Consider the following 18,234-nt stretch of genomic DNA (forward strand, 5'->3'; position numbering starts at 1 on the left):
AACTCAGCTTGTTTATTGCTTTCATTGAAAATACATGTTATTATCTCAGATTTTTTTGTAGCTTCCTATTCATTAAATCTGGAGTAAGTCTGAGATCCATGCCCCAAATGACTCAATTCCTGTAATCAGGGAAATTTTAAGAGGCATTGTTTTACATCATATGCTGTCTATCACTACTGTAATTCTTTTTATTTGATATGTAGTCTTAGATTTTCATAACATCGTAAACTGAGACATAATCTTGTCTAACATCTGTATAGTACAAAATTATTTTAACCCCGCCTCTGAGGTTGATAATCAGTCATTTGGGACTGTCTCCTTATAAGGTTTTATGAAAACTTGGAAGCATTGCTTAGGAAAGCCATCTTATTTGGCTGTGGCCTATTCTTCAAGACTGAAAATTTAGTGTTCTCCCTCTCCCTCTCTCTCTCCCTGTCCCTCTCCCTCTCCTTCTTCCTTTCTCCTCCTCCTCCCCCTCCTCTCCCTGCTTCTTCTCCCCTTCCCCCTCCTTTCCTCCCCCTCCCCCATCCATCTCCCCTCCTGTGTGTGTGTGTGGGTATGTGTGGGTGTTTGTGTTCGTATACATGTGTGTATAGGCCAGAAGTCAACATCACATCTTCCTCAGTTATTCTTCATCTATTTTTTTGAGGCAAGATCTCTCACTGAACCTAGGACCTCACTCATTTAGCTAGACTGGCCAGCCAGTGAGGTCTAAGGATTCACCTGTCTCCTCCCCACCAGCACTGGATTTATAGGGTTTTGGGGATCTGAATTCTGGTACTCACACTGTGTAGCAAACACTTTATGGACTGAGTCATCTTCCCAGTACCTCACCCCTTCTTGGTCTCTTAGAGAGGACACTACATTAACTATTTTGCCTATTTGTGTTCTAGATTCTGACCCTCAGCCTACTTCTTTTTTCTATTTATTTTTTTGAGCCAGGGACTTATTTATGCTTTCCAGACTGGCCTCTAACTTGCTATGTAACTGGACTTCTAACCCTCCTGTCTACTTTCTGAATGTTATAGGATGACAGGCAGTGACACCAAGCCTAGTGTATGCAGTGCTGAGAGTTGAGCATAGGCATTCATGCATGCTAGACAAGCACTCTATTAACTCACTGTATCACGAGCCCCTGTTGTTTTCAAATATACATAAAATAAGCTTTAACATTTTGACTGACCATTAAAGACTGTGATTCTGTGGAATTACATTCAGAATCTTATATAATCATCATCACTGTTCATTTCCAGACATTTTTCCACCATCACAAATAGAAGCTACCCATTTGCTTAGAATTTTCAGTAATAATAAGCTATCTCTACTTCTCCAACCCTTGCCTCCTCCATATTAAATGAAAAGGGGAGAGATTATATATATGAATTGCTGCTTTGTATGTGTCCTTTAAAAGACAATTTTTTCTTTCTTTTTAATTCTAAAGCAAATCTTTGTCTTGAATTTATCATTTATAATTTTTGCCAGTTACATAAATTACTATGATGTATATTTTGAGAGATTCCAGTTATATTTGGGTTCTAGTACCAGAGAGGCTAGCAACCTTGATCTACTGTGGAAGGAGAGGGAGATGTGGGTGTTCACAGTGCACTTTTCATGGTATATTTTTAATCTGGTAGATAGCCCAATGTCTGCCACCTTAGAAACTTGTTTATACTAGTAGTTATCCTCGTGAGTTACCCTTGTGACTTTTGTCTGACTTATGCCTAGTTTATGTCGTCATGACTATCACTCTGGTTCTAGGAGCCTGACCTTGTATTTTCTTTAGTCACTCAGTGGGAAAAGCCTCTGGCAATCCCTGTTTCTTTAGACAGAAGGCCTGCAGTTGATATACCACTTAATTTAAATAGGAAATACGCTCAGAGGTCTAATACAGATTCTGGTTAGTCCAGTTGCCCCACGTCATGGTAGGCAAGAAAGAAATTGAGCACTCACCACAGTATGAAAATAAAATGACATATTCTACTGTGGTGGTTTGAATATGTTTAGCCCATGGGAAGTGGCACTATTAAAGAGGTATTCCTCCTTGCTGGAGGAAATGTGTCATTGTATAGGTGGGCTTTGAGCGTTTTAAGCATGAGGATGCTTAAGCTCTACCCAGTATGGAAGAGACCTTCCTCCTGGCTGCCTATAGAGGAGGAAGAGAGTCTCTCCTGGTTGCCTTTGGATCAGAATGTAATACTCTTGACTCTTCTAGCACCATGTCTGTTTGCACACTGCCATACTTCCTGCCATGATAATAATGGACTGAACCTCTGAAACTGTAAGCCAGCCCCAATTAAATGTCTTTTGTAAGAGTTGCCTTGATTATAGTTTCTCTTCACAGCAATAAAACCTAAACTAAGACAACTACTATATCTCATGTGTAATTCCTTGGGATCCTAGTTTTGGTTCAACAGTGTTAATGAGAATTATGTTGATGAACAAAACTAGATCATTGATTGTCACTCTCTGTGTTGAGGGTGTTGGATATTAGATATTACAATTCTCCTGTTCTTGGGAATTTACTGTTTGATAATGTTGTTGTGTTATAATTATTGATGTAAATATCTATCCACATGCCTATCCTGATATTTTTACTTTCTTTTTTCCTAAAAATTCACAATTCTTTATCAATGGCTCAATGGATTCAATGACTTAAATAAAACCTCACATGTAGGAAGTCTTTTCTCTATGGTGCTATTTGGTTGGTGGTTCAGATAGGTCTGGAGTTCTAGATTCAGTAATTCCCTTCAATTTGTGAAGGTATTGTTCCAATGTCTTTTAAACTTAAAAGTTTCTGTTCAGAAACCCAATGTTGTCATTTCTGATCCTTTTTGGGTGCCTTTCTTCCTACCATCTTCGGACATTTTCAACATTTCTTTATTATAAAAATTGAGACTGTTAAGGATAATGTGCTTTGAGATAAGATCTTTTTAAAAAATTACTATGAAATATATCAAACATATAAAGAAATGTAAGTTACAGACAGTTTCATATCATGAAACCCAAGAATGCAAGTTTATCATTGCAGTTGAACTCTGTTCTCTCTGCCTTTTCTATATGGAAATATATATTCTTCCATTTGAGTACATTTTCTATTATTTCTTCCTTTTTTTCTTTCTCTCCTTTCCCCTTCCTTATCTTCTTCCCATTCCCATTTAACCTCTCCTCCTCTTCCTCCTCTTTTCTTCTCTCCCTCTCTTCTCACCTCTTTTCTTTTTTTCTTTTCATTTCCCTTTCTTTCTTTTCTTTCCTTCCTCCTGGGGATTGAATCCAGACTCTTAGGCATGTTAGACAAGTGTTCTACCACTGAGCTACATTTTAGCTTTAACTCTATTTCCTTCCCTCAGTTTTCATTGTTCTTCTTTTTCTTCCTCTTTCTCTTCCTCTCCCTCCTCCTCCTCTTCTTCCTCTTCCTCCTCCTCCTCCTCTTCTTTTTCTTCAAAAAATCTTTTTGTTTGTTAGTTCTCCCAGTTGATGTTCTAATTTACTTAATTTTTAAATCTCATTTTTATTACATTGGTTACATACATACACACATACATAGCATGCACATGTGTAAGTCAGAGGACAATGTTTTATTTTTCCTTCTACTGAGTGGGTCCTGGGCATTGAACTCAACCCCATTAGGCCTGGTGGCAAATGCCTTTACCCTTGGAGCAACTTTTTGGCCTTAATTTCTTTTTTTTAGTGAGTACTTGTTATATTGCTGTGGTTATTTTTAATCTCTTGGGCTCAATTTGGCCCACTACTTTTTTTCCATTTTTTAAAAAAAATTATATATTTTTCTTTTTGTGCTGCTGTTTCCTTTTTCTACTATAGATGAATTTTAGCTAAAATGTGTTGAATTGGAGAAGTTTCATTCTTGTTTGCTGTTGCTTTTAAAATAATTTTGTTATTCTGTCATGGATGAAATTATTTTAGTTATTAAGTTAATCAGATTTTGTTTATGCTTTGTCTCTATAAATTGTTTGTCTTAGTGTTTTATTTATATTATAGGTTTTCTTCAAAAGTGATCTGGTGTCCTGTTCATATTTAAACACAAGTTACCATAAAACTGGTCAAAAACCCTGCAGTCACACAGGTGGAACTTACCAGTTTGTGACTCAGTAAGGAATCCATAGTATTGTGAGAAAAATGCTATCAGTGTTTTTACTCTGGGGCTTTTAATTCCTATGGCTAAGAACCATTACGTTTTGTCAGGGAGTTAGAATATGCTACATCTCTTTCTTCAGACTTGTAGCTTAGCTGTGGAAGAAAGACAAAGAAGCGTGGAATTACCTTTGGTGTCTATTTGTATAATTCATCTCAATATCATTATTTATTCATATTTGCAAAGCCCCCTTTTTTGATAAGGTAACATTCATAGATTCTGGGAATTTAGAGCTGCACATCTTTGGGGTGCTTACTCCATCTGTCCCATGCTTCAAATTCATGGTGTCCAAAACAGATACCACCTTCCTACTCAAACTCCTTTTCCAGAAAAGAGGATGAGTAATATTTTCTATCTAGTTGTAAAGGATACAATTTGGTAGTAATCCTTAATACATTTTCCTGTTTCCTGTCAGATCCCGTCTTTCTCTAGTCCTGCTAGTTTAATCTTCTTGATACCGTCTATATACATTTTCTTTCCCCTTTAAAATCATTACGTTCCCTTTGAGCATTTTCTTACTTGGAATATTATAGAATCATTCTAACTAGTCTTTTTGCTCTGTTTCTCTGAACATTAAACAAATAAAAAATAACTTGGGTTGGATCCTAGCACAGTATAAACCAGATATGGTGGTATATCTCTGTAATCTCAGTATTGGGGAGGTGGAGGCAGGAGGACCAGAAGTTCAAGGTCATTTTCAACTACATAGTGTGAGTTCCAAGCCATCTTGGATTACATGAGACCTTGCCTTTAAAACCGACAGGCAAATATGGCTTGCTGTGAAGACACACACTGTAGTTCTAGCTATGTGGAATGTTGAGGTAAGAACTCTTGAGCTCTAGAGTTTGAATCCAGCTTGGATATAGAGTAAGACCACCAACTCTAAAACAAAGACAGAGGCAAGTTGGAGGCTTCCTCTTTCTTTAAACCTAATGGGTTACTTTTTCTCATTCATTCATTCATTCATTCATTCTTTTGAGACAGAGTTTCTCTGTGTATCCCTGACTGTCCTTGAACTCACTCTATAGACCAGGCTGGCCTCAAACTCAGAGCTAGTGCTAGTAGTTCTTAGATTTTTTTTCCCTTTTAAAACTTGTTCTCAGATTTTAGCTTAATGTTACTTTAAAGGACATTTTATACTGTATATTTTTACTGTATCAGTGTCCCATTTTCTATTTTGAAGACATCACAGTTTACAATTAAATGTTTTAGATTAGTTTGTCTTTCTCCACTAGACTAAGCTTTAAAGAGTCAGGAATAGGTTTGGTTTGCTATATCTGTGTTGAGGATAGTCCTGGCATACAATATAAATTTATAGTAAATGAATGGTTTGGGCTTTTTATAATTCTTATTCTTTGTCTAAGATTATATAAATCTACTTCCTTAAAATTCTTAGTCTGTTTTCTGTTGCTATCACAAACTAGCAAAGGCCAGGTACATTATAAAGGGTTTTAGTTCATTGTTCTGGGGATTCAAGGGCATGTCACTGGCATACATTTGGCTCCATTCTTGGTGAGTATGGTCAGTGACCGTGTGGTAGAGGGGTTCAAAAGAAGTACCAGCTCATTTTTAACAGTCTCTTAGGAACTTTCTGTGTTCTGTGTGTCAATGGTCTATGACTATGGTACTCTCTTTCTGAAGTGATGCCTAGTGTCAGAAACACCACACTAAGACTGAGCTTTTCAGCACCCTTTGGGGGACAAATAGGCCTCAAAGTATTTGATGACTGTTGTATTCTCTTAATCTTTTATCAATATTTAAAATATACTTTTAACTTGTACTTCTCCTCACTTGTCCGATTTGTAAGTATCTAATCACCATAATTACTCTCTTTTGAATGTAGTGTAGTGGTAGATTATTTTTCCTTTTTAGTTTTTTTTTCTTCCCCTTTAGTCCAGGTCAGGCTATAATGTGCCAGTGTCATCTGTGCCACCAAAATGACTATAACAGAGAATCCAAATATGATGGCTAAGAAAGGATGTTTTCCTTCTATGATAGTGCAAAGTTTAGCAACATTGCTTGACTTTATCCAGGATCCTAGTTCCTTCTGCCTTTAAGTTTGGCATTTCTTCCTTATTATATGCTTGGATGTGCCTGGCTCTGTAACACTCAGGGTTCTGTTAGCAAAGAAAGAGGAAATGAAAGGCAAGATGGTTCCTTATGAAAATTGCATTTTAAAGTTGCTGTCCTGTTGGCTATAACTTAATCACAGGGTATACTTAGTTGCCAGGGATCCTAGCTCACTGGCCATATGCCCAGGAAATTCTCACTAAAAAGAAGAAAGACAGAATACTTAGGAATAATTAGTGGTTTGCTTTTTTGGCATCAGATTTACTCAGTTGGTACATGTTACTGTGCTTATAAATGCTGTTCACAGTCTGGCTTGTGTTACTAATTATTTAAATAACTAACAAAAATTTTCATTTATTAAAAGTTTTAATGCAAGTGACAGTGTTGATCAATAGCTCTTCTTTTTTCTCTCTCTTTGCCAGAGTATAATGGTTGATTACTGTGTTATTTACATGAGGCATGTTGTATTGCAGATACACTGCAGTGAATGATAGACTTTATATTTAAACATGTTGTCTGTTTTCTCTGGTGACCATTTTAATTTGGGGTAGGTAAACTTTTTTTTTTTTGAGTCAGAGTTTTTCTATGTAGCCCTGGCTGTCCTAGAATTCACTCTGTAGAGCAGGCTGGCCTTGCACTCAGAGATCTATCTGCCTCTGTGTTCAGTGTTTGGAACTAAAAACATTCATTGCCATGCTCAGCTGGCAACCTTTCTTCTATTAAGGACTACATAGTATTTTAGGACCATACTGCCTCCATTTAAATTGGGGTATATAAACTTTTAATACAAAAGACTACATAATATCTGCCTCTATCGCAAGTACTTACTACTTCATTCTACCTTTGTGTGTGAGTAGAAATGAATGGGGTAGGATGTTTTCCAGTCCAATTTGACAGTCCTGGGTTTGGACTTCATTCTACCTTTGTGTGTGAGTAGAAATGAATGGGGTAAGATGTTTTCCAGTCCAATTTGACAGTCCTGGGTTTGGTCTGTTAGAGTTTGCCAGGGTTTGGTCTAAATGAACAGCTTATGTTTCTTTCCTTATCATTTGTTAACTTCTTTAGCCAGTGTTTTAGTAAAGATGCGTTCTGGATAATTTTTCTTCTTTTCTCAAACCTTTTCTTGACTGTTGTTTAAAATGTTATTCTTAAGTTATTGTAGTTGTCTTCTCACAGTGGCTTAGTTGCTCTCTTTTTTCCCTCTTTTTCTGTGTTGTCCTCTCGTCTCAGCTGTTTTTTAGTTTGACAGTTTATTTGCTTGTCTTTCCTCAAATATTCATAACCTTTTAATTTTTGGACCTTTGTTTCTCTATAGTTTTTTAAGTTTTAGTAATTGTAAAATTAGACTTTCTAGATAATACCAGTGGTTTACCTGAATGTATGTTTGTGTGCCATTATGTGTGCCTGATGCCATCATAGGCCAGAAATTGGTGTCACATCCCCATTACAGAGAGTTATCGAGAGTTGTAACTTGCCGCGTAGGTGCTAGGAATCAAATATGGGTCCTCTGGAAGAGCAGCAAGTACTCTTAATTACTGAGTCATCTCTTCAGACTCCTTTTTAAATATTTACCTGTATTTTGTAATTATCTTAAACCTTAAATAATAACATGAGATATGAATACTTTTAAGTTTTTGCAATTAAAATATAATTACATCATTTTCCCCCCTTCTGTTTCCTCCCTTGAAGTACCACCCCCCCCTTGCTATCTCTTAAATTCATGGCCTCTGTCTGTTTTACATATAAATACACACACATCTATTTTTAAATATATAAATTCAACCTGCTCAGTTCATATTAATGTTATTTGAGAGAGAGAGAGAGAGAGAGAGAGAGAGAGAGAGAGAGAGAGAGAGAGAGAGACTGACTGTGTGTGTGTGTCTCAGTGTGTGTGTTTCAGGCTTGACCACATGGTATTGGATAACCAACTGGGGGCTCTTCCCTGGGAAAGTCGTTTTCTCCTGCTGTCAGCATTCTTTGTTGCCTGTAGTCCTCTGGTGTAGGGTTTAGATTTCCTCCTTCCATGTTAGCCTATTAGTATTGTCCTTGTTCAGGTCTTAGTTAGGTAGCCATGTTGGTAATATTTCATAGGTGTAGCTTCTCTGACATTTCTAGGAGGCACATTATCACAGCAAACTTCTCATTCTTCCCTTCCTTTCTTCTGCTATGACCCCTGAGCCTTAAGTGCAAGAGTTGTGTTGTTGATGTGTAAGTTGGAGCTGAGCACCACATTGTTACTTGTTCTCTGCATTTTAATTGGTTATGGTTTTCTATAATGTTCTCTATCTGTTACAAGGTGACATTTCTTTGACGAGGAACAAGACTTATTCTTATCTGTAAGAATAAGGATATTTATTCTGCATTTAGAGATATGCTGGTTTAGTAAAGTGGTTATTGTAGGTTCTTCTCCATGATCCATGCTTTCATTAGCCCCATAAAGTTGGCTAGGTATCTAGTATGAGGCATGATTTTCCTCTATTTTAACAGGCCTTAATTCCAACTAGAGAGTTGATTGAAGTGGAAGTTTGTGGATATGCAAGGTGATACAGACTCATGGTGTTTTGCTGAGGCAAGATCCATGGGAGAACATGTGATGTTTGGAGAAAGTATAAATAGGACTCAATAGACAATGATGGGGCACTTGCATAGCTAGCTTTGCAACACTTTGTTGGTCTCCCATCTGTCTTCATCTTTGCTGATCTTCACTTTGTTGAGAGAGGCAAAGCAGAGAACTTCTGGTGGCCTGGGTGGTTCTGGTCACTCCCAATGACTCATGCCATTTGGTGGAGGCTTGGCAGTTTCTGCTGGATTGTGCCACTGCTGTGTTCCATTGCTTGTTCCATTGCTGTGAAGAGACACCATGACCATGGCAATTCTTATAAAAGAAAGCATGGCTTGCTTATAGTTTCAGAAGTTTATTCTTATCATAGTGGGGAGCATGGAAGCATGCAGGCATTCATGGTGCTGGAGAAGTTGAGAGTTCTTAGTCTTGATCCTCAGGCAGCAGGAATAGAGATGTGGGTGGGGGTGGGGGAGGAGAGGGAGGAAGGGAGGGAGGGAGGGAGGGAGGGAGGGGGAGGGGGAGGGAGGGAGAGGGAGAGAGGGAGAGAGAGAGAGGGAGAGAGGGAGAGAGAGAGAGAGAGAGAGACAGAGACAGAGACAGAGAGAGACAGACAGACAGACTGACTCTGACTGACTGACTCTGGGCTTAGAATGGGGTTTTGAAAACTCAAAGTCTACCCCCAGTGACACACTTCCTTCAACAAGGCTAATCCCTCCCAAGTAGTACCACTCCCTGATGGCTGAGCCTCGAAGTATATGAGCTTATAGTGGCCATTCTTATTCAGACTATCATAGTATGCATATCTTAACATTCAGAGCTAGGAACTACAGAAGAGACACTCTTTCTGGGTCTGAGTTATCTCATTCACTATACCTTTTCTAGTTCTATCCGTTTACCTACAAGTTTCATGATTTTGTATTCCACTTTTCTGTACAGCTGGAGAGTATGCTATAGTATGTATGTACCACATTTGCATTATCCATCAGTGGAAAGATGTTTAAGTAGTTTCCATTCTTAGCTATTGTGAACAGAGTGACAATGAATGTGTCTGAGCAAGTATCTGTGGTGTAGGATGTCTAGTTCTTTAGGTATATAATAAGGAGTATGATAGCTAGGCCATATGGTACATTCAATTTTAGTTTTTGCAGATTCTCCAAACTGAATTCCAGAGTGGCTACCAGTTTGCAATCCCACCAACAATTGAATGAGGGTTCCCTCTTCCTCACATTCTCTCCAGCATTTGCTGCTGGTTGTTGTGTTGATGTTTGCCATGCTGACTTGGGTAAGAGAAAGTCTCACAGTTGTTTTGATTTGCATTTTTTTAACTGATAGGGACAATGAAAGCTTTTTGAGATTTAAAAAAAAAAAAAGACTATTTTTATTCTTTTAAGAACTCAGTTCAGAGACCCAAGGCTACTTTTTAAATGGGTCTTTTATTTTTATTCTATTTTATTTTTTTAGTTCAGCTGGCAACATGCTTTCCCATTCTGTAAGGTTCCTCTTCATTCGATTGTTTCTTTAGCTATGCAGAAGCTTTTTAGTTAAGAGGTCCTATTTGTCAATTGTTGGTTTCAGTTTCTGGGCAAACCATGTCCAACTTAGATAGTTCTACCTTCTACCTATATCCTGTAGGGTGCTGCCTATATTTTCTTACAGCAGTGTTGGCACTTTAGGTTTCACATTTAGGTCTTTGATTCATTTGAAGTTACTTTTGTGCAAGTTGATAGATACAGATCTAACTTAATTCTTCCACATGTGGATATCTTGTATTCCCAGCACCATTTATTGAAGATGCTGTATTTTCTCCAATAAAAGTTTTTGGAAATGTTGTTGACTATCAGATGATTGTAGGTCTATGTACTCTTGTTTGGGTATTTGTTTTGTTCCATTGGCCTACATACCTGTTTCTGTGCCAGTAGCATGCTGTTTTTATTACTTTAGCATTGTAATATATCCTGAGGTCTTGGAATGGTAAGCGTCCAGCATTGTTCCTTTTGCTTAGGATTGTTTTGGCTATCCAAAGTCCTTTGTGCTTCCATTTAGTTTTGGGAGTCTTTCAAATTTTGTGAAGAATGAGATGGGGATTTTGGTGGGATTGTATTGAATCTGTAAATACCTTTTGATAGGATGTTCATTTTTACAGTATTAATTTTACCAACCCTTGAGCATGGAGTATCTTTCCATTTTCCAGTATCTTTCTCTACCATTCCCTCACAGGCTTAAAGTTTACATTGTATAGATTCTGTACTTCCTTGGTTAGGTTTACTCCTAGATATTTTCATTTCCTTGCGGCTGTTGTGAATGGGAGTAGGGCCATGATCTTTTTCTCTGTATGTTTGTTTTTGGTGTATACAAGAGCTATTAATTTTTGAATTAATTTTGAATTGCTGAAGTGATCAATTATTTCTAGAAGTTTTCTGGTAGAAATTTTAGGATCTCTCATGCCTGCTATCATGTCATCTGCGAACAGGGATAGATTACTTTCCTTTTCTGTTTGTCTCCCTTTAATTTCATTCTTTTAGCTTATTGTTTCAGCTAGTTCTTTGAGCACAATATTGTGTTTTCTTGGGTATCACTTAGGCATTTATTTTCTTTTTAAGTTCATTGAGCTGTTTCTTTTTGTCTTCTTTAAATTCTTTAAATTTTTGAAGTTTAAAATTGGTCTTTTAGCCGGGCAGTGGTGGCGCACACCTTTAATCCCAGCACTTGGGAGGCAGAGGCAGGTGGATTTCTGAGTTCAAGGCCAGCCTGGTCTACAGAGTGAGTTCCAGGACAGCCAGGGCTACACAGAGAAACCCTGTCTGGAAAAAACCAAAAACAAACAAACAAACAAACAAAAAGGCTTTTAAATTCTGTGTCCTGCTGTTCATCTAAGAAATTTTCATTGGTAAACATTTCTACAGGACTGGTGGATTTTGATGGGAGGGAAGGAATTCTGCCTTGATCTTTCATATTGTTTGTATTTTTGCTGTGAGATCTGAGCATGTGGACTTTTGTTCTGTGATAGGAACAGAGAAGGTTGGGGCGGAACACAGATATATAGGTCAGGTTGTTCCTGAAGGTTGGGTATAGCTTAGGTGGGATGAAGTCAGATGCATAAAAGGGATTGGGGGGGCATCTAGGTTGTGTCATGGTCTAAGTCTGGGTGTGGGGGTAAATCTGGGGTTTGGGAAAAGTATATAGAGGGGAGGATCAGGTGGATTTACCTGACATGATCCTGGTGCAAGATGTGCAGGATCTGGCTGGGCAGATAGGTTTGAATCTATCTTGTGAAGGGCCTGGGGGTTGTGTGAGTAGGGTATGTCCTGATCAGAACCTGGAGGCTGGGGGCCCCCGTAAATAAGGATGGCTACACTAGGCTGGAGTATTGAATATGCGACCAGGTCTAGATATTGGGGTTTGCTGAGGGTGCACTGAGGGGAGGATCGGGCAGACTCACCTGGTTAGACTCTGATGGAGGGATGTCTGGGCAAGAAAGTTGGAATGTCTTTAATTTTTTGTTGTTAAATGCTTGGATTGAACCCAGGACCTCACATATGCCAGTCAAGTATTGTTACTATTATTTTAATCTAGTTATAACTTTAAATCCAACTTGCCTAAGACCTGTGATTTTTATAGATTCGATTCCTTTACATGGAAACATGTTTAGATTTGTCTTTTCATTGACCTATTTAGTTACCTAGATGGTTAAGTTAAAATTATAATGGTCAAGAATAAAAACATGTGAAAATTGGAAGGGAACAAAGACTCAAGTGTGTGTGTGTTAAAATGTGGCAAATCGTATCAGAAGGAACTTATCAGCCATGAAGAGTTTTTTAATGGAACTACTTGAAGCATTTAGAAAAGGGACTTTGAATGGTGAAGTATTTTTCTTAGGAGCTCCTTAGGCACTATGTAAGATGGCTCATGGGGAACCCTCATGTAAGGAAAAGTGATTTTGAGATTTTTTGCAATTAGGTAAGAAATGATTGTTTCTTGTATTAAGGCACTACTTAGAGGGATAAAATTTGTTATTTAAGGGATGAGGAAAAAGCTTATAAATTCCTAATAAGGGAACTGAGAAAATGATTAGCATTGCCTTGTGAAGCAAATACAAAAGTATCACAACAATAAACAAATAAATTTGGGAGTAAAAAGAAAGCTTAGAAGAAAATGTGCGGCTGGAGAGATGGCTCAGCGGTTAAGAGAACTGACTGGTCTTCCAGAGGTCCTGAGTTCAATTCCCAGCAACCACATGGTGGCTCACGACCATCTGTAATGGGATTGGATGCCCTCTTCTGGTATGTCTGAAGATAGCTACAGTGTACTCATACATACAATAAATAAATATTAAAAAAAAAAAAAAAGCCAGGCAGTGGTGGTGCACACCTTTAATCCCAGCACTTGGAAGGCAGAGGCAGGCGGATTTCTGAGTTCAAGCCCATTCTGGTCTACAGAGTGAGTTCCAGGACAGCCAGAGATATACAGAGAAACCCTGTCTCGAAAAACCAAAAAAAAAAAAAAAAAAAAAAAAGAAGAAGAAGAAGAAAATGTGTGCCGGGCAGTGGTGGTGCATGCCTTTAATCCCAGCACTTGGGAGGCAGATTTCTGAGTTCCAGGCCAGCCTGGTCTACAGACTGTGTTCCAGGACAGCCAGAGCTATACAGAGAAACAAAAAAAACAAAAACCAAAACCAAAAAAACAAAACAACTTTTCCCCTCATCCCCCCTTCCAAAAAAAAAAACCAACACCAAAAAAAGAAAATGTGCTTGGTGTTATAGGGAGTGCATTTGAATGTCTACAGCCTGACTGAGAGAAGTTGTACTTACAGATCTGACTCTGAGGAACTGTTTTCATTTAGAAAATTAGATACAGAATGTAGCAGGGTATGTGTAATAAATATGCATTATAATTTAAAAACACCCATAGATAATATGTCGAATGAGAAATAGGCTAACTCTGCAATTAAAGGAAGATGATTGTAAGGAAGCTAAGACAGCAGATGACTAGAAACCATTTTTGAGTTATCTGTAGGAGGACATTACTGATTTGTTTTGGGGTTGCAGTGACATGAAAAGTCAATAAAAAGTGAGGTGAATTGATCAACACAGGAACTAGAGACATATTGCTGAAGTAGTTTTCTTATCTGGAAAAGGTTTGTATATCTGGGTACATTTAGTGGCAAGTTGGTAGGATTCTCAATTACAGTTGGCCTTAAGGGATGAGAAATTTGTTAGCTCCTGATTGGGAATGTTCAGAGGTAGAACTGATGGTTTGAATGTTTCATGCTTGGGGCTTGTAGGCAGCTGGTGCAAGGATTAGAATAGAGTACCAGTGAGGAGTAAACTTTGTGATCTCAGCTAGATCTGGAAGAAACTGAAAACAAGAAGGGGGCTGAGACTCAGAAATAAACACAGGTAAAGGAAAACCAGAGACCTACTTCAGTGTAAGTAAAGGGATGAAAGTGGGAAGGGCATGGTATTTCAGGACCTTTCTCTAGGTGTTCTTAGTTATAGTCTTCCGAATAGACTAAACATTACAGTCTCAAAATCTAATACTTGAATTTTGTAGTATGTTTATTACTTGACAATGGTCATGCCACTAAGTAAAAATCTAACAATATTAATTTTTGGCTGTTTTTGAAGACAGTATTAGTATTCACAAAAGTGTTAACCTTGTAAGGTGTGAAGGTCTTTTAAGGCAAGAAGCTTTTCTGTGTGAATGAAAATAAACTTTGTTATATTCGTGTTCCCTTCTGCCTTTCTTCCCTCTATCATCCTTTTAGGTTTTCTTTCTTTCTCTTTTCAAACAGGAAGAGGTACTTTATTTTTACTCCTGTCACATCAGTTAGATAATATTTTTTGAGCTGTTATTTTGAGTGCTGTTAATATTGTGATATTTGCATTACATAAATTTAAGAGTAGTTTGATAGCTTGTTACTTGTCTTAAAGTGAAGGCTAAGCTAAGGAATATAGAGTGGTCATGAAGGATTGCTGTGGCTATGGCAGTTTCCCCCTTTGTCCTGCCAGTTTTACTGCTTATTCTGATGTTTCAAATAAAGTGTTTTTGAAATTAAATAACTTTTAGAGAAATCTGTCTTAATGCCTTCCTTTGAGTTATTTGAACTAGTGGGCTGACTTACACATTGGAATATTTCTGCTTGTGGCAACATCACAGTGTTTGGGTGACTGGTTAACTTTGTCCAAAGAACTGACCATTGAATCCTTAGTATGTAGATGAAATACTAATACTAGAAACAGTTCTCAGGTCTCCTCCTTTATAGTGTACTTCATACCTTTCCCTTCTTTTTCATTGCATCTCAGGTCAACAGGACATATTGCTGTGGTACCTACCGAGCAGGTCCTATGCGGCAGATAAGTCTTGTTGGAGCAGTAGATGAAGAAGTTGGTGATTATTTCCCAGAGTTCCTGGATATGTTAGAAGAATCACCATTTCTGAAAGTGAGTGTTTCTTTAGACTATTAACCTTTTTTCAGTAGACATTTTCAGTATTATTTCAGTAGACACATACAGTTAGAGTATTAATCTTGTTTACTAAAATTAAATTTTATACACTAGTTTGCATAGAAATGTTTAGAAAAGTATTGTTATTGAATACTATGGTTATTTTTTATATGTTACTCTGCAATATGGCTTTTATTTCTTCATATACACACATTAAATGGCTTTTAGTATTTTTATTTGGATGGGAGATAATCTGTAAACAGTCTAAAATCTTTTAAATGTAACTTAATTTCTTTGGTTTCTAGATGACTTTGCCCTGGGGTACACTTTCCAGCCTCCAACTACAATGCAGGTCTCAGAGTGATGATGGGCCTATTATGTGGGTGAGGCCAGGAGAGCAGATGATCCCTACAGCAGACATGCCAAAGTCACCCTTCAAAAGACGACGGTAAATAAGCAAAAACTCTCTTTAGTAGATGGTTTATAAAAATGACTGATACCTGAGCATGGTTTTGAAACTTGTCTAGATTTTTTTTTTTTAAAGATGTCTTTATTTTATGTGTATGAGTGCTTTATCTGCATGTATGGCTGCATGCCAGAAGAGGGCATCCGATCCCATTACAGATGGTTATGAGCCACCATGTAGTTGCTGGGAATTGAACTCAGGACCTCTGGAAGAGCAGCCAGTGCTCTTAACCTCTGAGCCATCTCTCCAGCCCTTGTCTAGATTTTTGAAGTATTCCTTTAGTAAAATTTTAGGTTGTCAGTTGCCTTGTTCAGTTAACCTATTACATAGTCAATAGTATCCTGAAAAATAGATTTTTCTTAAAACGTGTATCTTCTAACTGCCTGTAGGATAAACTGTCAAATTCTCCTTAATGTGGTCTCTACAAACTTTTATAATACAGCATCTTTGAGTCAGCTTTCAGTCTCTCCTAGCTACTAAATTCAGTTTCCAAACTATTGTCTTCCATTGTTTTTTTGCTCTTGGACTGTATTTGGAATATTTTTATTTGGAATTATCACATCTTCCACCTTCCTCTTTGCCTAGGAGGTTTTTAGTAAAGCTTCCAAACTTACCTTGAATCATCTTGGTGGAGCATAGAACAAGTTAATTGGCTCTATCTCTGGCCTTGATGATCTTTTTACTATTTCTGTTTCTTAATACATTTTGACCCCTTGAGACTGGGGGCTGTTTTATTTTTATGTCACTATGACACACAGCAGGAAAACATGGTTTGTTGAGTAAAGCATGTACTATTTTGCTATTACATAAAGCTGTGATAAATCATGTGCTAATTTCTCTTTCATACACATAAAACAAATGTAGATTTCACTTTGGAAAATGCTGTTCAATGAGACTGAAAATGGAAATAGGAATTTAAAATTAAGCTGGGCATGGTGTTGTACACCTTTAATCCAAGAACTCCAGAGGCAGAGGAAGGTGAATCTCTGGGTTTGAGGCCACCTTGGTCTACATAGTGAGTTCCATGCTATTGGGGTTACATATTGAGATCTTGTCTCAAAATAAATAATTAAAAAAAAAACAGTTAAGAGCTCAAAAATGAGTTTTAATGGGTTAGTTTCAACTTTAACTTAAAACTCACAGGACAATACTACCTACGTGTAAAATAGCTTTAGGTACTTAAGATGATCCATAAAAACCTTGGGTTAAAAACTGTATGAGATTTGGGGATATGACTCAGAAGATAGAATACTTGCTCAGCATGTATTTTCTTTTCTTTTTTCTCTTTGTGTGTGTGTGTGTTGTACGTGTGTGGTATTTGTTCATATATTTTTGGATGCATGCACATGTACATGGGCATTGGCGACAGGAGGATGTTTAATGCCCTGTTTTATTTATTACTCTCTACCTTATTCCTTTGAGGCAAGGTCTCAGTGAACAAAGTGCTGGTTAGTGGCCATCTTTCTTCCCCATCATGAAATCTTTCTAGAGTTTCTATAATACTATCAATTGGTTTTATTTTTAATTAACTCATAGCAATTATAAGTCTTATGAGGTTCAGTGTGATAATTTGATACATGTCTACAATGGTCAAATGAGAGCAATTAGCATTCCCATTCCCTCAGACATTTCATATTTCTTTTTTTTTGTTTTTTTTGTTTTTTTGTTTTTTGAGACAGGGTTTCTCTGTGTAGCCCTGGCTGTCCTGGAACTCACTCTGTAGACCAGGCTGGCCTTGAACTCAGAAATCCACCTGCCTCTGCCTCCCAAGTGCTGGGATTAAAGGTGTGCGCCACCACTGCCTGGCTTCATGTTTCTTAATACTAAAAATCTTCCCATTCTTCTAGTTACTTTGAAACATGCAAATTTTGTAACTTGCTTTACTGTACTATAGAACAGTCTTCTAGAATGTTTTATCTAGCTGAATATACTCTTGTAAGCTATCTGTAGAATTATTCTTTTCTAATTCTATAGTTTCCATTTTCCAGTCTCTATCCCCTTTCTGCTAATCTTCTCTGCCTCTAGTGACTACTGTTTCTCTGGACTATAATATGAACTTTAGGCTTTCGTGTCTATACTTAATTTATATCATGAGCACCTTTGGAGATCTGTGTTCAACTCAGCATGGAAGGCTCTATATCTGTAAACCTAAGATTTACCAGCTAATGCTGTACTCCATCAACTGGTGGCTGTTTTCCTAGGTTTATTTCCTTTACTTGCTCAAACACATTTTCAAGAATAATTCTAAGAAATAGAGGATACTACTGAGTCAGTATATTTTGAATTTTTCTTTTTCTGTCATTAAATTTAATTGATAATTTAGTTGGAGTGTGGAGATGCATTTTCCAACTATTGTCACTGGATAGGCCCTCTTAAGGATTGTTTTCATTTCTGGAAGTTTTAACATGCTTAATTTCCCCTGTTCAGTGTTGTGTTCCCAGCCTCCTCCCGCCCCTTCCTTCCCTGCCTCCATCCTTTTTTCTTCTATTCACGGAAGAATAGCACTCTTGATTTAAGTGCCCCTCCCCTCCCCTCCCCTCCC

General features: G+C 37.6%; 1 protein-coding gene across 1 annotated transcript in view; it reads left to right on the forward strand.

Moving 5' to 3' along the window:
* The window catches only part of Rsbn1 (round spermatid basic protein 1), a 50,017-nt gene that overhangs the window by 21,896 nt on the left and 9,887 nt on the right, over window positions 1-18,234 (forward strand). The window contains exons 3-4 of the mRNA XM_028755656.1: window positions 15,086-15,223; window positions 15,532-15,674. Of these exons, the coding sequence (XP_028611489.1) occupies window positions 15,086-15,223; window positions 15,532-15,674 (281 nt within the window). The remainder of the gene's footprint in view (window positions 1-15,085; window positions 15,224-15,531; window positions 15,675-18,234) is intronic.

Source organism: Grammomys surdaster, unplaced genomic scaffold (genome assembly GCF_004785775.1).
Source record: "Grammomys surdaster isolate TR1022 unplaced genomic scaffold, NIH_TR_1.0 126071, whole genome shotgun sequence".
Classification (NCBI taxonomy): Eukaryota; Metazoa; Chordata; class Mammalia; order Rodentia; family Muridae; genus Grammomys; species Grammomys surdaster.